We start from the raw sequence: 16,037 nt of genomic DNA on the forward strand, positions 1-16,037 counted from the left end.
TTTTAAATATCTTGAAGCAAATGTGAGTCATTCCTGCAAAACCTATCTTAATAAATACTAATAAATATCTTTTACAAATAAATAGCTTTTAATCACTATGTTCTGTACAGGTAAAAGACAATTTTTACATTAAAACATTACATTTTACATAAGAACTGTTAATGATTTCAAGTGCTGTAGTGCTTGAATATCTTTTCTTTTGACTTTTTATAGGATTTTTATTAATATCTCTCCAGTAAATAGAACCAAAATCTCACTGTATAAAATTCTATAAGTTAATGAGATGGAAATAAAATTCTTCAGCTATTGTCTCACAGTTTTGTACCTCTTTTAGTTCTATTCCAAAATTCAGTAGAAATGTAGTAGTTTGCAGTAGATGTCTCCTTAAAGCCTGACATGAATATGTTGGGATGTTGGAGTATTTCTGTAGCTGTCACTATTAATTGCTTCTGAAGCTAGTGCATCTCAGTAGCCAGATAGCTGTCTTTTCTGCTTATTCAAAATCTACTCAGGAATGGTAGAAATTGGTGCTAGAGTAATAACATGATAAAGTTTTTAACAGTTATCATTCAAAATTTGTAAAAATCAGACTGTTGGTTGTTAAAGTGGATAAAATCCTAAAAAGTGAGGTATCTTCATCAACACTCAGCAACATATCCTGAATGGATGAGATACTTCTTAAATGTTTCAAAAGTAAGAAATTGAAACTGAAAGAACAAGAAAATGCAGGGTTATCTAAAAAAAAAAATATATTTTTAATTCCATTGGGGAAAAAAATCCCTCAGTCTTTTTTACAATCTTTGCATGCTGCATTCTGAAAAACACTTCTTGTAGCCAAAATAGCCAGAAGAGAGAAATCTGATGACTTATTCTTTGGCTTAGGTAATCTGGACATGACTCCCATTGTTGCTCTTCTTTTGTATAAATCAATCAACTTTGCGTCTATCATCTAGTGGAAGATCTTTTTGCTTTATTGTGAATTTTTATCAGCAAACATCATGAGAAGAGTTGAGAAATCTCTATGATACCTATACTGGTATGTTGTGTATGTCCACAAAATATCACGTGATAGTCTTGTGTTTTGTTTTATAACAAGCTTTCTCATGCTACAGAGAGTTGTGGGCAGCTTTCTCCATGAGGTTCGTATTCTCATAGCATAACAGAGGAAAATGCGGAAGTGGACATGTTTACATCCTCTGACCTATAATACTAATAATTCACATTACTACTGTAACAAAATCCTCTGTGCTGATGTTAGGGTTTTCCTCACAATCTCCACTTGTGTGTTGTCATTTCTCTATGTAAAATCCATTTATTACGTCTTTATATAGTTAATAATCATTACTGGATTCAAAGACTGGAGCTCTATGCTCATATTAGGTGGTATGATTGTTTTTCTTTAAATAATACACTTTCTTTTAATGTCTTAATTAATTATTTACAAACCCCGTTTCAAAAAAATCATTTTAAAATAAAAAACTATTGGGACAGAAGGCTTACTAATAAATCTTGGTTTAATGCTTTGCACTGTGTCATGCACTGTATGTTGTGAGGGTTATTTCCTATTATTCCAAAATGATTCACTGAGACTTTCAATTCCACATAATGTCTGAGAACATGAATCATGAACCAAGACTGAGGGAAACTGAGAAATCTTATTTAAAATGTTTTATTTATCACTATAGGATTTTTAATGCACGTTTTATCATTCTTAAAATCTTTTCAAAGTGTGCAAAGTATGTGAATGAGGATCCAATAACTTCAGAGCTTGGTTACAGGTCATCAGACAGCTGAATACATGGACAGTCTGATGTCAGGAAAGTTCCTTCTCTTCACTTACAGCAGATTTGACAAGCATTCCTATTGAGGGCAGTGCTATTTTACAAGCAAATTTAAACATATAAATGAATGCTTTTCCTGCTCTTCACTACCTTTTCTTTTTTTTTTTTTTTAGGAAACTTTGTCCTCTCACATTTGTTGTAAATATGGTGCATCACTGTCTTTCTCTCGAATGTCCTGAGTAGAAAATCATAGCTTTACAAATCTGCCAGAACAACAACAAAAAATGTCCTAAAACATATAATTACACTTAATTGTACTCTGTATTAAAATGAATGTTCACATATTTACACTTGCTCTGTCTGCTCTGCTTTTACCATAAAGCAGCTATATACAAGATAAAGTGCTTTTCTATGATTCCTAATTGCTGTTGGTGCAGATAGTGAATCTGATGTAACTCATTCATGTTATCACATTATTCTCATGATTATATGTTATCTCACAGAAATCTTGCTGTTCCAGTATATTTATCCAGAAACATGATGACACTAAAATACAGTCTGGAAATGATAAGATCAGAAAGTGAAATTTCAAATAAACATGCTGGAATTATTCAGTGTGACGTTATTGTTATACCTATGAGATATATCGAAGTAGTACGCTTCAGATGTAGAATATTTTCTAGATATTTTCTCTGATTGTGTGGAGAATCTTTAAATTTTCCAAAAAAGAGGCTAGAATTGGATGTTCTATTGAAGTTGGTAGCTGGAGTTACTTTCAGCTTTGCAGTATTATATAATGCTTTTTTCATAATGAAAATGTAATTTGGTTTAAGGCAGCTCAGATTTAATATTTCAGTTTCTTTGCACACATGAAGGGGAATAATGCACCTTGTCCCAGCAGAGTTTTTCATTAATGGTCTGGTCCTTTCAAACCTGGCCTTCTGTGATTTTGTGAGAATCTATGACAAAGCAAATAAATAAATAATAATAATTTAAAAAATGTAGTTGAATGAATATCAGTATTTCCTCATATTTTTTTATGGTTGAAATGCATTTGCAATTTATGTTCTTCATTGCTTTCTGTGTTTTGTTGTAGACCTCTCTATATTGTTACTTTGAGCATGTTTAAGTAGGGTTCTCTCTCATTTACAATCATCAGCAAAATATCTTATTGTGCAAAATAATAGCTAAAATGGTGTAATAGATACACATATTCTGTTCATGATGGTAGAGTAACATTTTTGGATAATTTTTTTTTCAGACCTCCGTACTACTCTCTCTATACATATCTACATATGTCTAGGTCACTATCAAACACATAGCATTAATAATTTAAAATACACATGGTAATTTAGAGTATTTACAAGGTAACAAGTGCAATGACTTTTTGACACATTTTGTGTCTGTACAATATAAAATACTTTCAGAGGATTACTTACCATATAATTTTCCCCATATAGGAATGCAAGGAGCAGAGATGAACATAATTCTTCAGCTATCAGCACAGCATTGTAGGAAATTCATTCTTTTGCTGTCATATTTAGTTAACTCAAATAGTTCTTTTCATTACCCTTTGTACAACAAATTGATGTTTCCCCCTCATAGTTAACTTTGTGCTGCTGAATAGCATTGTTTTAGAATAGAAATTGCTCAGTACTTATAATCCAATTGTATTGCAGACTGTCCACCACCGAAAGGGGCTGACTCTCCTCCTTTTCCCAATCTTTGACTCTATATCCTTTCCTTGCATCAGAACTGGTGATCACATGGGTCTTTGAGGACTCTGAAATTTCTGCTCTAAATGGGAAACTTCCATTTTTGTACATCTATTCCCATAAACCAGTTTGTCTACAGCTTTTTACAAAAAAAAAAAAAAAAAAAATAAGCAGAGAAATATTTTTAAATTTTGAAAAATTTTGAACAGTTTTTTTACAGGGTAGTATTATCATGTATTTGGCTAGCAGTCCCTTGAATTCATAATTTGTGTGTTCTCCTAAAGAGCTAGTTCATGACTACAAATAACCAGATAAAAAGTGTCCTGATACTGAATGTGTCAGCACCCAAAATGTAGTCAGTTTGATGAGGGAGCTTGACTTACATTTAAGCATCTCAGTAAAAAGCCAGAGCTTGAAAAATAATGAGCACTTATCAAAACCGATGACAGCTTTTGATGTTAACTGTCTTAGAAATGTCTTCTCAATTTCTTAAGAACTTTACTCTTTCTAATAATTCTGAGATTGTCATGCAGTACGATTTTTTCTTACCATAAAAATAGGGATTTGTGTAATAAACTCTGCTAATCTGTGTTTGTATTCTACTCTTTCTTTTTTCCCTTTTTAGATTTATTGTTTGAGTTTTTATGTTGGTTTGCTCTTAGTTGTTCATCTGCTTTTATTTGTTGTAATTTGTTGTTGTTGCAGTGGATGTTTTAGTATTACGTCTATAATTGAGTGTTTTAACTGATTAATCAAGTTACTTTTTTTCCTCTTGGTCTTGACTGCAGCATTAATCTTTGTAGTTTGAGTTCTAGGCAGTATCAAGTTCTTGAATTTCAATGTGCTCTGCCTTTTTCTAAAGATCTTTGCCAGGTTTAACTTTATAATATGCTTACATTACATCCCTGTGTATTTGATTAGTATTTGCATTTGTTCAAGGAATAAATTAGAAGATAATTACGGGCAATTATTTTCTGAAATTATCTTCCATATGTCAGTCTTAAAATAATAATTTATACTGAGCAGCTCTTAAGATTTGCTTCAAATTTATTTATAGTTTTATTTCATAAATTATATCTTCACTGTAACACCCGGTGTTAGCAGTTTCTCATAGCTGGAAGTGTCACTTCTTGCATACAATGTATGTAAGCAGCTTGTTTTATTTTTTTCTTATATTTCTGTATGGAGCCAGGAAGCTCTGAACAGAATATTCTTTGGAATACAGGGATAAAAAAGGGTGAAATATGACATTTTTATGTCATACGATATTTTTCTAGTGGGGAAAATTCAGCCATTTTATTGACACTGCTTTTGCTTTCCTTTAGTTGTACTGGGAGGGCTAAGGTTTCTGCTGGCCCCAGTCTGCATGCATAATCAACAGAAAGGTTTATGTATGGACTTTTAAATAAGGTGGAACATTATCTTCTGTTCGAAGCCATCAGAGATCTATTGACCCAATAGATTCTAAACACAGTCTATTGATAGTATTCTAGCACTGGTGTTCAAAATGAAGAGAAACATCGAGCTGTAGGAAGATGGCAATGGCATAAGGCCATTGGCAATGGCATATGGCATGATGGTAATGGTAGATGGCAATGGCATAAGGCATAGTTCATCTCTGGTGACCCTTTTTGTGACAGGCAGATTTGTAAGCCACTGTGGTTATTTCTCTAGAGGCCTGAAAGCTGTATTAACTTATATCTAAGAAAAAGCCTAGGTTTCACAGCTTTCAAGAAGTTTTTCCATACTGTAAGGGAGAGAAAAAGGTCTTTGGCACTTTTCAAAGAATCATAGAATCATCTAGGTTGGAAAAGGCCTCTAATATCATCAAGTCCAACCATCAAGCTGACCTACTAAGTCCCATCACTAAACTATGTCCCTTAGTGTCATGTTCCCACATCTCTTAAATACCTTCAGGAATGGGGACTCCACTGCTTCCATGCCTGTTCTAATGCTTCACCACCCTCTCTGGGAAGAAACTCTTCCTAATATCCAATCTGAATCCCCCCTGGCACAACTTGAGGCTGTTTCCTTGTACCCTATCACTTGTCACCTGAGAAAAGAGACTGACACCCTCCTAAATGCATCCTCCTTTCAGACAGTCAAAGAGAACAATGAAGTCTGCCCTCAACGTCCACTTCTCAAGACTAAATCTCAAGCCCCTCGGTCACTCCTCAGAAATCTTATCTTCTGACATCTCCTTACATTACACTACTTCTCATTCTTGAAAAATAGTTGCAAAAATAATTTAGAACCATTTATATCCGGTAAACTCATTATTCAGCAGATCGCTATATGTTTCACTGATCATGAAATATTACAAAGCATATTTAAATATAAATTATGCATTTTTCTAATCAGCTTTCTGATTTGTAAAAACCTGTTTGGATATTACCTCATGTTTTTCCTTAGGAAACATTCTGATTTAATAGCTGTTAATGTTTGAACTCTTCTATTCTATTAATCTCTGCTATTCTGAGCTCTCCTCAATACTTCTTTTTGGAGAAGACTAAACATGTCCTACAACAATTCAGATGAATCTCACAGAGTAAAGGCAGAGAAAGGTGATCTTTCAATGCAAATTAAAATGTTATTAAATAATTACAAAATGTTTCTACATGACAATTCTGTGTTGATATTTTGGTATACATATGACAATAGTTCAGATTTTTCTACAAGAACACAAAGGTAATATTGTTCAAATTAACTTCTGTTAACAAGTAGACTTGTGTGTGTAGTATCAAAGGAGTACTACCTAAGTACCAGCAGCAAAACTAGGTCTTTATGTTCTCACTCTCATATATTTTTTGTCTTCTGGGGGTTATAAAAAAATATGTCATACTGCCACACCAGCTTTGCAATGAACAGAAGCTTTGGACAAATTGTTATATATTTCTTACATGCTCATTTCAGATGCAGGCAACAAGAACCTATACAGAATTGTTTCAGTCATCTTTTGAACTTTGTATTTTATTTTATTTTATTTTATTTTATTTTATTTTATTTTATTTTATTTTATTTTATTTTATTTTATTTTATTTTAACTCTTAAGATGTATGGAAAATACCCTAATAATTTCAGGATAATTTTTCAAAATAAATATAATTTTACTTTGATGTATATATTATCAGTGTATTGAGTCTGTGTGTCTTCTTATCTCTGCAGAAGAATTGCATGAAAATATTAGCTCTGATGCAAAACAAATGTCAGAAACAGCTGATACTGATATGAACAGCCAGACAGAAGATAAATCAAAGGAAGAAATCAAGTCAGAAATTACTTCTGTTTCCAAGGAAACCTGGATTAGCTTTGAAGACTTCTGTGTTTGTTTCCAGTAAGAAGCAGAGGTTTTGTGTTGTATTCCTTAAAATGTATGGTATAATAATGATAGAATGTGAAATGTGACCATATAAAACCTATTTATTCTCAACAGATCTTTTTTGTGTAACTATCCTTCCTTTTTAGGGTAGTCCCAAGGCTTCAGACCAGACTTATTGTCTCTATTGGCAGTGAATCTGTAGGTGCAACCCCAGGCTGTCTTGGGTGTGCCCTCCAGAATACTGCAGAGAACACAGCCATCAGCTTCATGAAGTGTATTACACACTGTATGTAATGTGGGTAGAACATGGTAGGTCATGGAGCACAAAGCAATTCGGATGCTCTAATCTGACACATCAGCTACTGGTTGGCCTCAGTCTGTGAACGTTACAATTCTAAAGCAATGGAAGTTGTTGAAATCTTCCATATTTGAAAGGGAAAAAATTCTAAATGTCACATTTTTACTCACACTTAGCACTTGGCATTATGCATGTGTAACATATAAAGCATAGACAAGACAGATCAAGACAAGTGCAACATTGATGTTGCACATCAGCCCTTAGGTAAGATTTTTTTTTTCCCTCACTACTTCAGAACTTACTCCAGAAAAGAAACTTTGTATTCTCCCACCAATTTTAAAATTTCTTCTTTTAAAAATTGTGTAGTTTACTTAGTATTTATATATATTTCAGACCTGATCTGTATATTAAAAATAAACACCCTTTTCTGATGTCCTTTAAAATCATTCTGCTATTTGTAATTGTCATGTTGATTGCATGCTGTTCTTGCTGTCATTTTTCATTTCTACCTTCTCCTGGTACCCACCTTCCCTTCTGGGGTATCCCTTTAACTTCTGTTCTCTGTATTTAAGGAGCCTGGAAAAATACAGCTCCTTTGGACAACCTCACATTGCTGACGGGAGTAATTTTCTCAGAGAAAACTCTCACTTCTTTTTTTTATTTTTTTCATTTTAGTTTGTAATTGGGATTTTTTTGTGTGAAGTTTTTATTTTCATAAATTAGTGTTTTTCTTGAGCAGATAAGACATGCAGGGGGAGTATACAAGGGAGAAGGTATAACTTTTATACCAGCAGCACTGCAGGAACTAGCTTGTTAAGGCTTGTCTGACTCATTTTAGGGACCCCAGGCTCAGAGAGATACAGCTTTCGGGGGGGGGGGGGGGGGGAAGCAAAGACTTTTCCTTTTAATTCGAAGTCCTTCCAACAGTGTGACATAGAGTGTAAAATATGGATTCTTAAACTTGTCCCCCTGTACTCGGCTCTGGTGAGGCCGCACCTCGAGTACTGTGTTCAGTTTTGGGCCCCTCGCTACAAGAAGGACATCGAGGTGCTTGAGCGGGTCCAAAGAAGGGCGACGAAGCTGGTGAGGGGCCTGGAGAGCAAGTCCTATGAGGAGCGGCTGAAGGAGCTGGGCTTGTTCAGCCTAGAGAAGAGGAGGCTCAGGGGTGACCTTATTGCTCTGTATAAGTACATTAAAGGAGGCTGTAGCGAGGTGGGGGTTGGCCTGTTCTCCCATGTGCCTGGTGACAGGACGAGGGGGAATGGGCTAAAGTTACGCCAGGGGAGTTTTAGGTTAGATGTTAGGAAGAATTTCTTTACTGAAAGGGTTGTTAGGCACTGGAACGGGCTGCCCAGGGAGGTGGTGGAGTCACCATCCCTGGAAGTCTTCAAAAGACGTTTAGATGTAGAACTTAGGGATATGGTTTAGTGGGTACTGTTAGTGTTAGGTTAGAGGTTGGACTCGATGATCTTGAGGTCTCTTCCAACCTAGAGATTCTGTGATTCTGTGAAATGTTAAAATACGGTTGACATTTTGTAGACTACAGCAATATTAAGAAATACCAAGCATTTGTCAGTTTCTTACATTCCTGTTCTAAGTGCATATGAGTTAACTTATTTTTACAGTGAACTGGTAAAGCGTTTGTTACTAAAAGCATCTCTATTCACTTTTGAAGAATTTATCACTCGAAGAATTTAGGTGCATAACATTTTAATTTTTACCAGTCAGTTCTGTTGAAAGCATTTCCTTATCTGACTAGTCTATATTTCCCACACCATCAAAACAAGATGAATTTTCAGAGTTTGTATCACTTTTGGGAAATCAGAAAAACTCTGGTCATTGTAGGAATTGATATTTCAGCAATAAATCATGAATAAAATATCTGAGTAATCAAAACATTTATTTTATGTAAGACATTGGACTTCACATTCAATGTCATCCATCCTAAATTAACACTGAAGCCAAAATATTGTCCTTGGTTAAATCAAGGTCAGAATATATATATGTATTATTTTATTTTATTTTTTTATTAGGAATTATGATAAAGTTTCTGAAAGTAACTAGTCACCAGGTAATTGAAAGAGGTATTAATAGACTTTACAAAAGATTCTACCTTACCATGAAATGCTTTGTAGAAAACTTCATTACAGTCATTTTTAGGCATGGAAATTATTAGCTTATTACAATTCATAGATTACAGATTAATAGGACAAATTAGCGGTTTGACCTCCAGTGGACTGCACTTTATAAGTACAGCAAAAGTATTAATTATTATCAGCTGCTTTCTCCAGAGATGAATTGTACTGTCCTTTTATGAAGCAAAAAATACTGAATCATTTATGAGAAATAGCTGTGATTTATGGAAGATTATAATGCATTTACTAAGTAAAATTAGTATCTTATGCAATGAAAAAGACATTTACCTGAAATATGTCATTTATACTAAGATTATTTTCCCACTTTTTGTTTTTTATTGTTTTCTTCCTAGGAACCTGTATGTTTTCCATAAGCCACACACATATACTTACAATTACCAGAAGACAGAGTTTAAGGTATATGACTATATTGAGTTTGTACATACTTTTAAAAATTTTTGTGAAAACTTTACGTAATTCAATAGTATATATTTTCTAAATTTCATTGGTACACCAGATAGAACTGCTATTACTGAAAAAATAATAACACTTTAGGATTATTATAGTCAATATAATGATTATGTTTGCTAGAAAATACCCAGAAGTGTTTCGTTGTGTTTAAGACAAGGAGAAAAAAATGTTGTGGATTGCCATTGCAGAATAATTCAAGACATATTGAATAAGTAAATCATAAAAGTTGGTGGTGAGAGTATATTTTAGAGTGAAACACATCTCTATACATTCTTTATCTTGAATGATGTCTGCCTCATAGCTATTTAGAGACTTTTCTAAATTAATTTCAATAATGATTCAGCTTCAGAATCCCCTCTTCAGTTCTCATTCATCTTCATCTGTCACCTAGTACCCAAATCAGGGGTCTGTTAGATTAGTCCTCCGTTTTTTCTTTACATACTAAGTTCTATGATCAAGTTCTGATGCGGAACTAACCCGCAGTTACACTGAAATAATGATGGCTTTTAAACCTGCCATTAGTTCATATTATCAGAATGTTATTCAACATGTCTGAATATCCTGTTCCAGCTCTAGTTGCATGCTGTAACTGTAGTGTAATTACATAGTAATTTGTTAAATATAAACTCCAGGTATGAATTTAATGTAAAATTCTGTACTGAGAAAGTTAACTACATGGATTGTACTTCATAATTGTAGTGCCTCTACCCCTCTCTGTATTTATAATCAAATCATAACAAATTTTAATCGAAAATTACACAATATACTTCCACAAGCCGTAATCAAATACAGTCTATATAACTTTCTGTGGTGGTGTGCTAAAAACGTATCTAATCACCCTTTGCTATAACATCATTCTATTTTTTACATTGATAAGCATGAGGTGTTTACACTATTAGGCAAATTCTGTATCAGCATTATAAAAAACACTTTAAATTATGCTACAAAACCAACAGAATTTTATTCCAGGATCAAACACCAAAAACTTACTTATATGTCTTCAGGAAAAAGCTGACATATTAAAAGTTCTGAAGCAAAGAAGCTTATTCACCTTCAGATTTTGAAGAATATCTAGGAACAGCAGAGTCATTCTACAGTTTTTGATATTTGAACAAGAATTTTGTATTAAAGTTGAAAATGCAAAATGTTGCCTCCGTACATAATGAGGCAGAATCAGTTATGTTTACCAATTAAAAGAGCCCTTATTTCTTATAAGCTTACTGTATCTAACTAGTCAGGAAGTTGCAACACAAAGCAAACATTTTGTTCTTCTGTTAAATGCTGTTTCTCACGGGGAACTACTGAAGTACTACATGTAAAGAAAATCATGTAAAAGTAGATGAATTCTCATTCAAGAAGCTTTTACGTTTTCTTTTATCTCCTAAATGAACAATATCATTCATACATGCAGCATGAGGCTCTGGGCTTGAATGATGTCTGCTGTTTGGAGGACATAAGGACGATTAATTTCATTTTCATATCGTATCTATGATCATAATATCCAAAATCTAATGCTTTTTATAAGTCTGAGCAGGCCATATTCAACAAAAATGAAAGATAGTAAAAAATGAGAGATAAGAAAATGTCTTTTTTCTATACAGTGTAATGATGATCGAGTCCTCTATTATTTACTTGTGGACAGTCTGAATCCCATTGAAATACTGGTTAGTTTCTCTGCATTAGTACGCTGGGACATTGGAGGTAAGGCCAATGCAGAAAAGTGTATGTTAATGTTTAATATGTTTATGAAGTTGAGTTTAGTCATGGAGTATTTTGACATAGGTTAGCATTAAATAGTAAAGTTGATTCTTGGTAATACACTAAAAGTCCAAGGAACGTTTTCTTGTTACTTCATGTTGAAAATGAATATTTTCTTGAAAGGATCCCTTTACTGTATATTATGTTTTGATGCATACTTTTCATCAATATCTTTCTGATATGGATTTTGTTGTGTTTCTTTTTTTTTTTTTTTTTTTAAGTCTAAGCAATTTTCATTCTTGAAAGCCACTTTATGCCTTAGCTGATAAAAATGCAGTAAAGTTAGTAATATGACGAGATTATTTTTGAACTGATTTTTAAACCAATGCACAGTAAGCTCATTTAAAGGTGGATTATTTCAAAATCCAAAAGTTTGGATGGTTTAAATAAAAATTGCTTGAATTCTATGGGAATCATAGAATAGCATATAGTAAAGCTAATGAATATTATGACGATCAGCTTAAGTTAAAAAGATGTTTGAACATCAGGTATAGACATAATTTTAGTGCTTCAGGAGTACAGTAGCTATAACCAAAAGAAATCTTAAAACCAGAACAAAACAACAACAAAAACAATGCCAAAACCTAATCAACCTGTTAAAATAACTAAGCTATAGTAGAAATATAAGCTCTGTATGTGTGTTCACTTTCTTTGCAAGATAACATATTATGCATTCTAAAACTTTTAAGAAGTTTTAGAGCATCTTTAAGTGACTTGGAAGATATCAAATTTACACATTCTTTCAATGCCTTGTTTTAGCCATGGTTTTCTAGTAAACAGTACAAATTAGCCATATTCTTTATCATCTGAATATTTTTAATGACTACATCTTTTCTGTTCATTATCAAAACCTATATACAGATCTCAATGACTGTAAGGTAGATATTTATTCACATAAATGTATTTGTATTAATTTTAACTGTTATGCCTTCCCCTTAATTGTGTTTTGTTTGTTTGTTTGTTGGTATTTCTGTTTGGTTTTCTCTCTTATCATAGCTACTAAACAAGAGGCTCCTAGTACTTCAAAGGCAACACTGATGGTTGAACATTTCTCTTGGAAATGTGCAGCTCCTGGGGAGCTTGTGCTGAAGATGCGTACATATGCAACCAAAGCTACTGTGTTAAATCTTCCTGTTGGGTATGTACGAGCCTTCATTTCTGAAGGCTTCTTTGTGCCTAGAGATTGAGAAGATTTTTTACTTTACATAGGTTTTATTTCCTAAAATGTAAGTTTTTGAAATATCAAACTGTTTGATAGCTAAGATTTGGTAAGACTGCAAAATTAGTAGGAATTTAAAATAATTAACCAAGCCCTTATAAAGATTTTGAACTTTTTGCTCTTGTTTAATAGTACTGAGCAAGACAAATCTTGTTAGTTTATATGTTTTAATACAAAAATATTTTGAACTAGAATACAATTTTTACTTAACATTATTTCTAACTAGAATGATTTTGAGATATTTATCAAAATGCAAAAAAAAATAAATAAATTAGGATTTTTAGTGGAACTGTGAAAGAATAATGCAAATGCAGAAGGTTCATAGAAATAGGATTTATGAACCATGAAAAATTCTGAGGGCATCCAAGAAGCCTTGCATAGCTTACCTCACATTCTAAAGTTATTTCAAAACTGTATTACTACTGCTTAATGTAATTTATTTATCTTTGTATGTAACTCCGTATATGTAGTATAAAGCATTGCCTGATTATTAAAATAAATAGATGAAAGGCAAAAGCCTTTGATATTTGTTAGTTTCTGAAAATTTTTCCAGTGAAAGATGGCATCACTGTATCTTGCCCTAAGCAGGAGGTTGCTGACTAATTCATTGAGGCCTTTTACATTTCCAAAAATAGAGACACCCCAAAAACACATCAAAAAGATGACACAAAATGTATTTGGAAAGTAATGATCTGAACTTTCAGCTTGCTTTTTTTCCCTGTTCTTTTAAGATAGTTTATCTTTCTTAAAATATAAATCAGTATCATGCTACATACTTAAAGTACAACAAAACGTACTTTAGAGCATTGATTGAGTATATATCAAATATGTCATATATTTTAAATCCCTTAAAACAACAAAAACAAATAAATAAGCATAGAGAAAAAAAACACACAATGCTAGCATGTTGATATTAAAAGTAGATATTTAGTAGAGCCTGCTAATTGTCTGGATGTGGATTAATATAGAAAAGATACATGTACTATTCTGATTGTAGGTTAGTTCTTTGGCACGCGCATTTCTTAAGCGTAGTTTCCAAATTTGCATACCCCTGTCCTCTATAAAGCCAAAATAAGTTCTTCTTGCACCTGCAAACTTCAAAGTTACTAGAGATACAGGCAATTCTAAAAGTTAAGCATCCCACTTTTGATTCTTTCTCCTCTATTCAGGCTTTCAGTAAACCTTAATTTGCAGCAGGTGTGGGAAAGAAATGGGCTTACTGACCACTCCCCCATTTCACTCCAAATAAGAAATGACTTGTTCAGCCTGGAAGGCAGATTCTTCCCTCTGTGTCTTGGTTGCCAGGGGGCACCTCACATTTCACTCCAAACAAGACAGGATTTAAAAAAATCTTTGGGATGTGGTTAGCAATATAACTCTCCTTTTTTATTTTCACTGCTGTATTGCTGTTTAAAACAAAGTTGCAGCTTTTACAAACCTACTGAGCTAAATGCCATTCTGACAATGATATAAGACCATGAAACTTCGCTATTTAATGGCAGTAGATTTCTCACGTATTTCAGAGGGACTGTAGGAAACTACTCACTGGAGAGAGGAGCTTGAGACCCCAGTGTTGTATAACCACAGTTGGAAATATTTTTACTTGTGATTGGAACCTATCGTGAGCTAAACAAGAATGAGATAGGCATAAGCCAATAACACATATTGAATTTTTGTGTTTTGCCACCTGAGTAGATAACGGTTGGATGGTTTGGCCCACAGTTGCTACACAAAGCCATCAATCTGAAAAGTTTATCTACCAAACATCTGTTATTTTTTTCTGTTTTTTTTTTTTCTTTTTTTTTTTTTTTTTTACTGTTGCAAACATGGAAATTATGGTCTAAGTTATTTTTTTGACCAGAACATTTATCTTGAATAAATATTGAATTTATTCATATTGAATAAATACTGAAATCATGTATTTTGATGTTGAAAAGGGAGTAAAATCTAATAAATAAACAAACAAAATAGCGACTTTTCTGATTTTACCTACAGCCTATACCTGGAATTTCTTGCAAAGTAATAAATTAGATATGCAGGATTTGAAGAACTAGAAAAAAATAGGAAAGGATTTCATTTTTGCCAAATGTTTGTATGAAAGGAAAAATGTAAGATTTACTATGACTTTAAAACAAAACTTTTTTTTTTTTTTCTTTACTGTAGGCGACACATACTGCTATTCACAGTAAGTTCTCCCATAGGGTACCATATTCATCTCTGTAGCATGGTGCCATGTGTTTTTGGAGAAGAGGATGCTGTGATTCCAAGTCTAGAAAAGGTATGCATAGCAAGAACCAGTCAAACATCATGCTAAAGCTGTTTCTGACTGTTATTTAGTTTTAAAGTGAAGTACTGTTGGATCTTCATTTAGTTATTATGTTTCAGTATGAAATGGATGAAAAGATAGAAGAAATATGTTTTATAACAAGTACTGAGTTGGATTTTGCAACAGCTGTCTTGTATAAATGTGGAAGCAAGCATCAGATAGTACAGTAGTTCACATCGAACAGCAGTGTGGAATGGAATACTCAAAATACTCTAGCTGACATACATATGTCAGAGGTTGTGTATAAGTACTCTGTTGGAGGCAAGTGGTAAAATACATGTACGAGTATTATTCCATATTCAAACGTACCTGTCTAGTAAATATAAATTGTCGCATCAATGAAATTTGTTTTGTCCCATGAGATCACATATTACTCACTGAGTCCCAGAGTAGCTTTTATCCCTAAAAATAAACAATTGATTCAAACAACTTTTCATTACTGAGATAAGAGGCCACAGAGAGTAATTATTACAGCTTTTGGTCTTTGTTGCATACATTCCAGACAGATATCACTGCCATTTGTATTTTCAAGATTTCTTTGGCAAGCGCTATGCCCAAATGTTTGGCATGGACAGATGGGGAGGGAGTGTAACTTCTAGAGCTCAGTTGTGCAGTGAAATAAAATTAAAAGATGAGTATAACAAATTTATATACCAATGTAGATCCTCCTGGCCAAGCTCTGGAAGTGTGGGATCCATGAGTGGACAGTGGGGTGTATTGAGAACTGGCTGGATGGCAGAGCTCAGGGTTTGTGCTTAATGGTGCTGAGTCTAGTAGGAGGCCTGTGGCTAGTGGTGTCCCCCAGGGGTCACTGTTGGGTCCAGTGCTATTCAACTTATCAGTGACCTGGATGAAGGGACAGAGTGCACCCTCAGCAAATTTGCTGATTATACAAAGCTTGGCGGAGTGGCTGACATATCAGAAGCCTGTGCGGCCATTCAGAGGGACCTGGACAGGCTTGAGAGAGAGTTGGGCGGAGAGGAACCTCATGAGGTTCTACAAGGGCAAGTGCAAG

The 16,037-nt window shown here is 33.7% G+C and overlaps 1 protein-coding gene across 3 annotated transcripts in view; it reads left to right on the top strand.

The window, feature by feature from the left end:
* ADGB (androglobin) overlaps window positions 1–16,037 on the top strand; it is a 111,961-nt gene that overhangs the window by 48,581 nt on the left and 47,343 nt on the right. For all 3 annotated transcript variants that reach the window (XM_072035896.1, XM_027454322.3, XM_027454324.2), the window contains 5 exons: window positions 6,662–6,830; window positions 9,602–9,665; window positions 11,321–11,420; window positions 12,474–12,615; window positions 14,860–14,974. In XM_072035896.1, coding sequence (XP_071891997.1) covers window positions 6,662–6,830; window positions 9,602–9,665; window positions 11,321–11,420; window positions 12,474–12,615; window positions 14,860–14,974 — 590 coding nt within the window. The remainder of the gene's footprint in view (window positions 1–6,661; window positions 6,831–9,601; window positions 9,666–11,320; window positions 11,421–12,473; window positions 12,616–14,859; window positions 14,975–16,037) is intronic.

This window comes from Anas platyrhynchos, chromosome 3 (assembly GCF_047663525.1).
Source record: "Anas platyrhynchos isolate ZD024472 breed Pekin duck chromosome 3, IASCAAS_PekinDuck_T2T, whole genome shotgun sequence".
In the NCBI taxonomy this organism is placed as follows: Eukaryota; Metazoa; Chordata; class Aves; order Anseriformes; family Anatidae; genus Anas; species Anas platyrhynchos.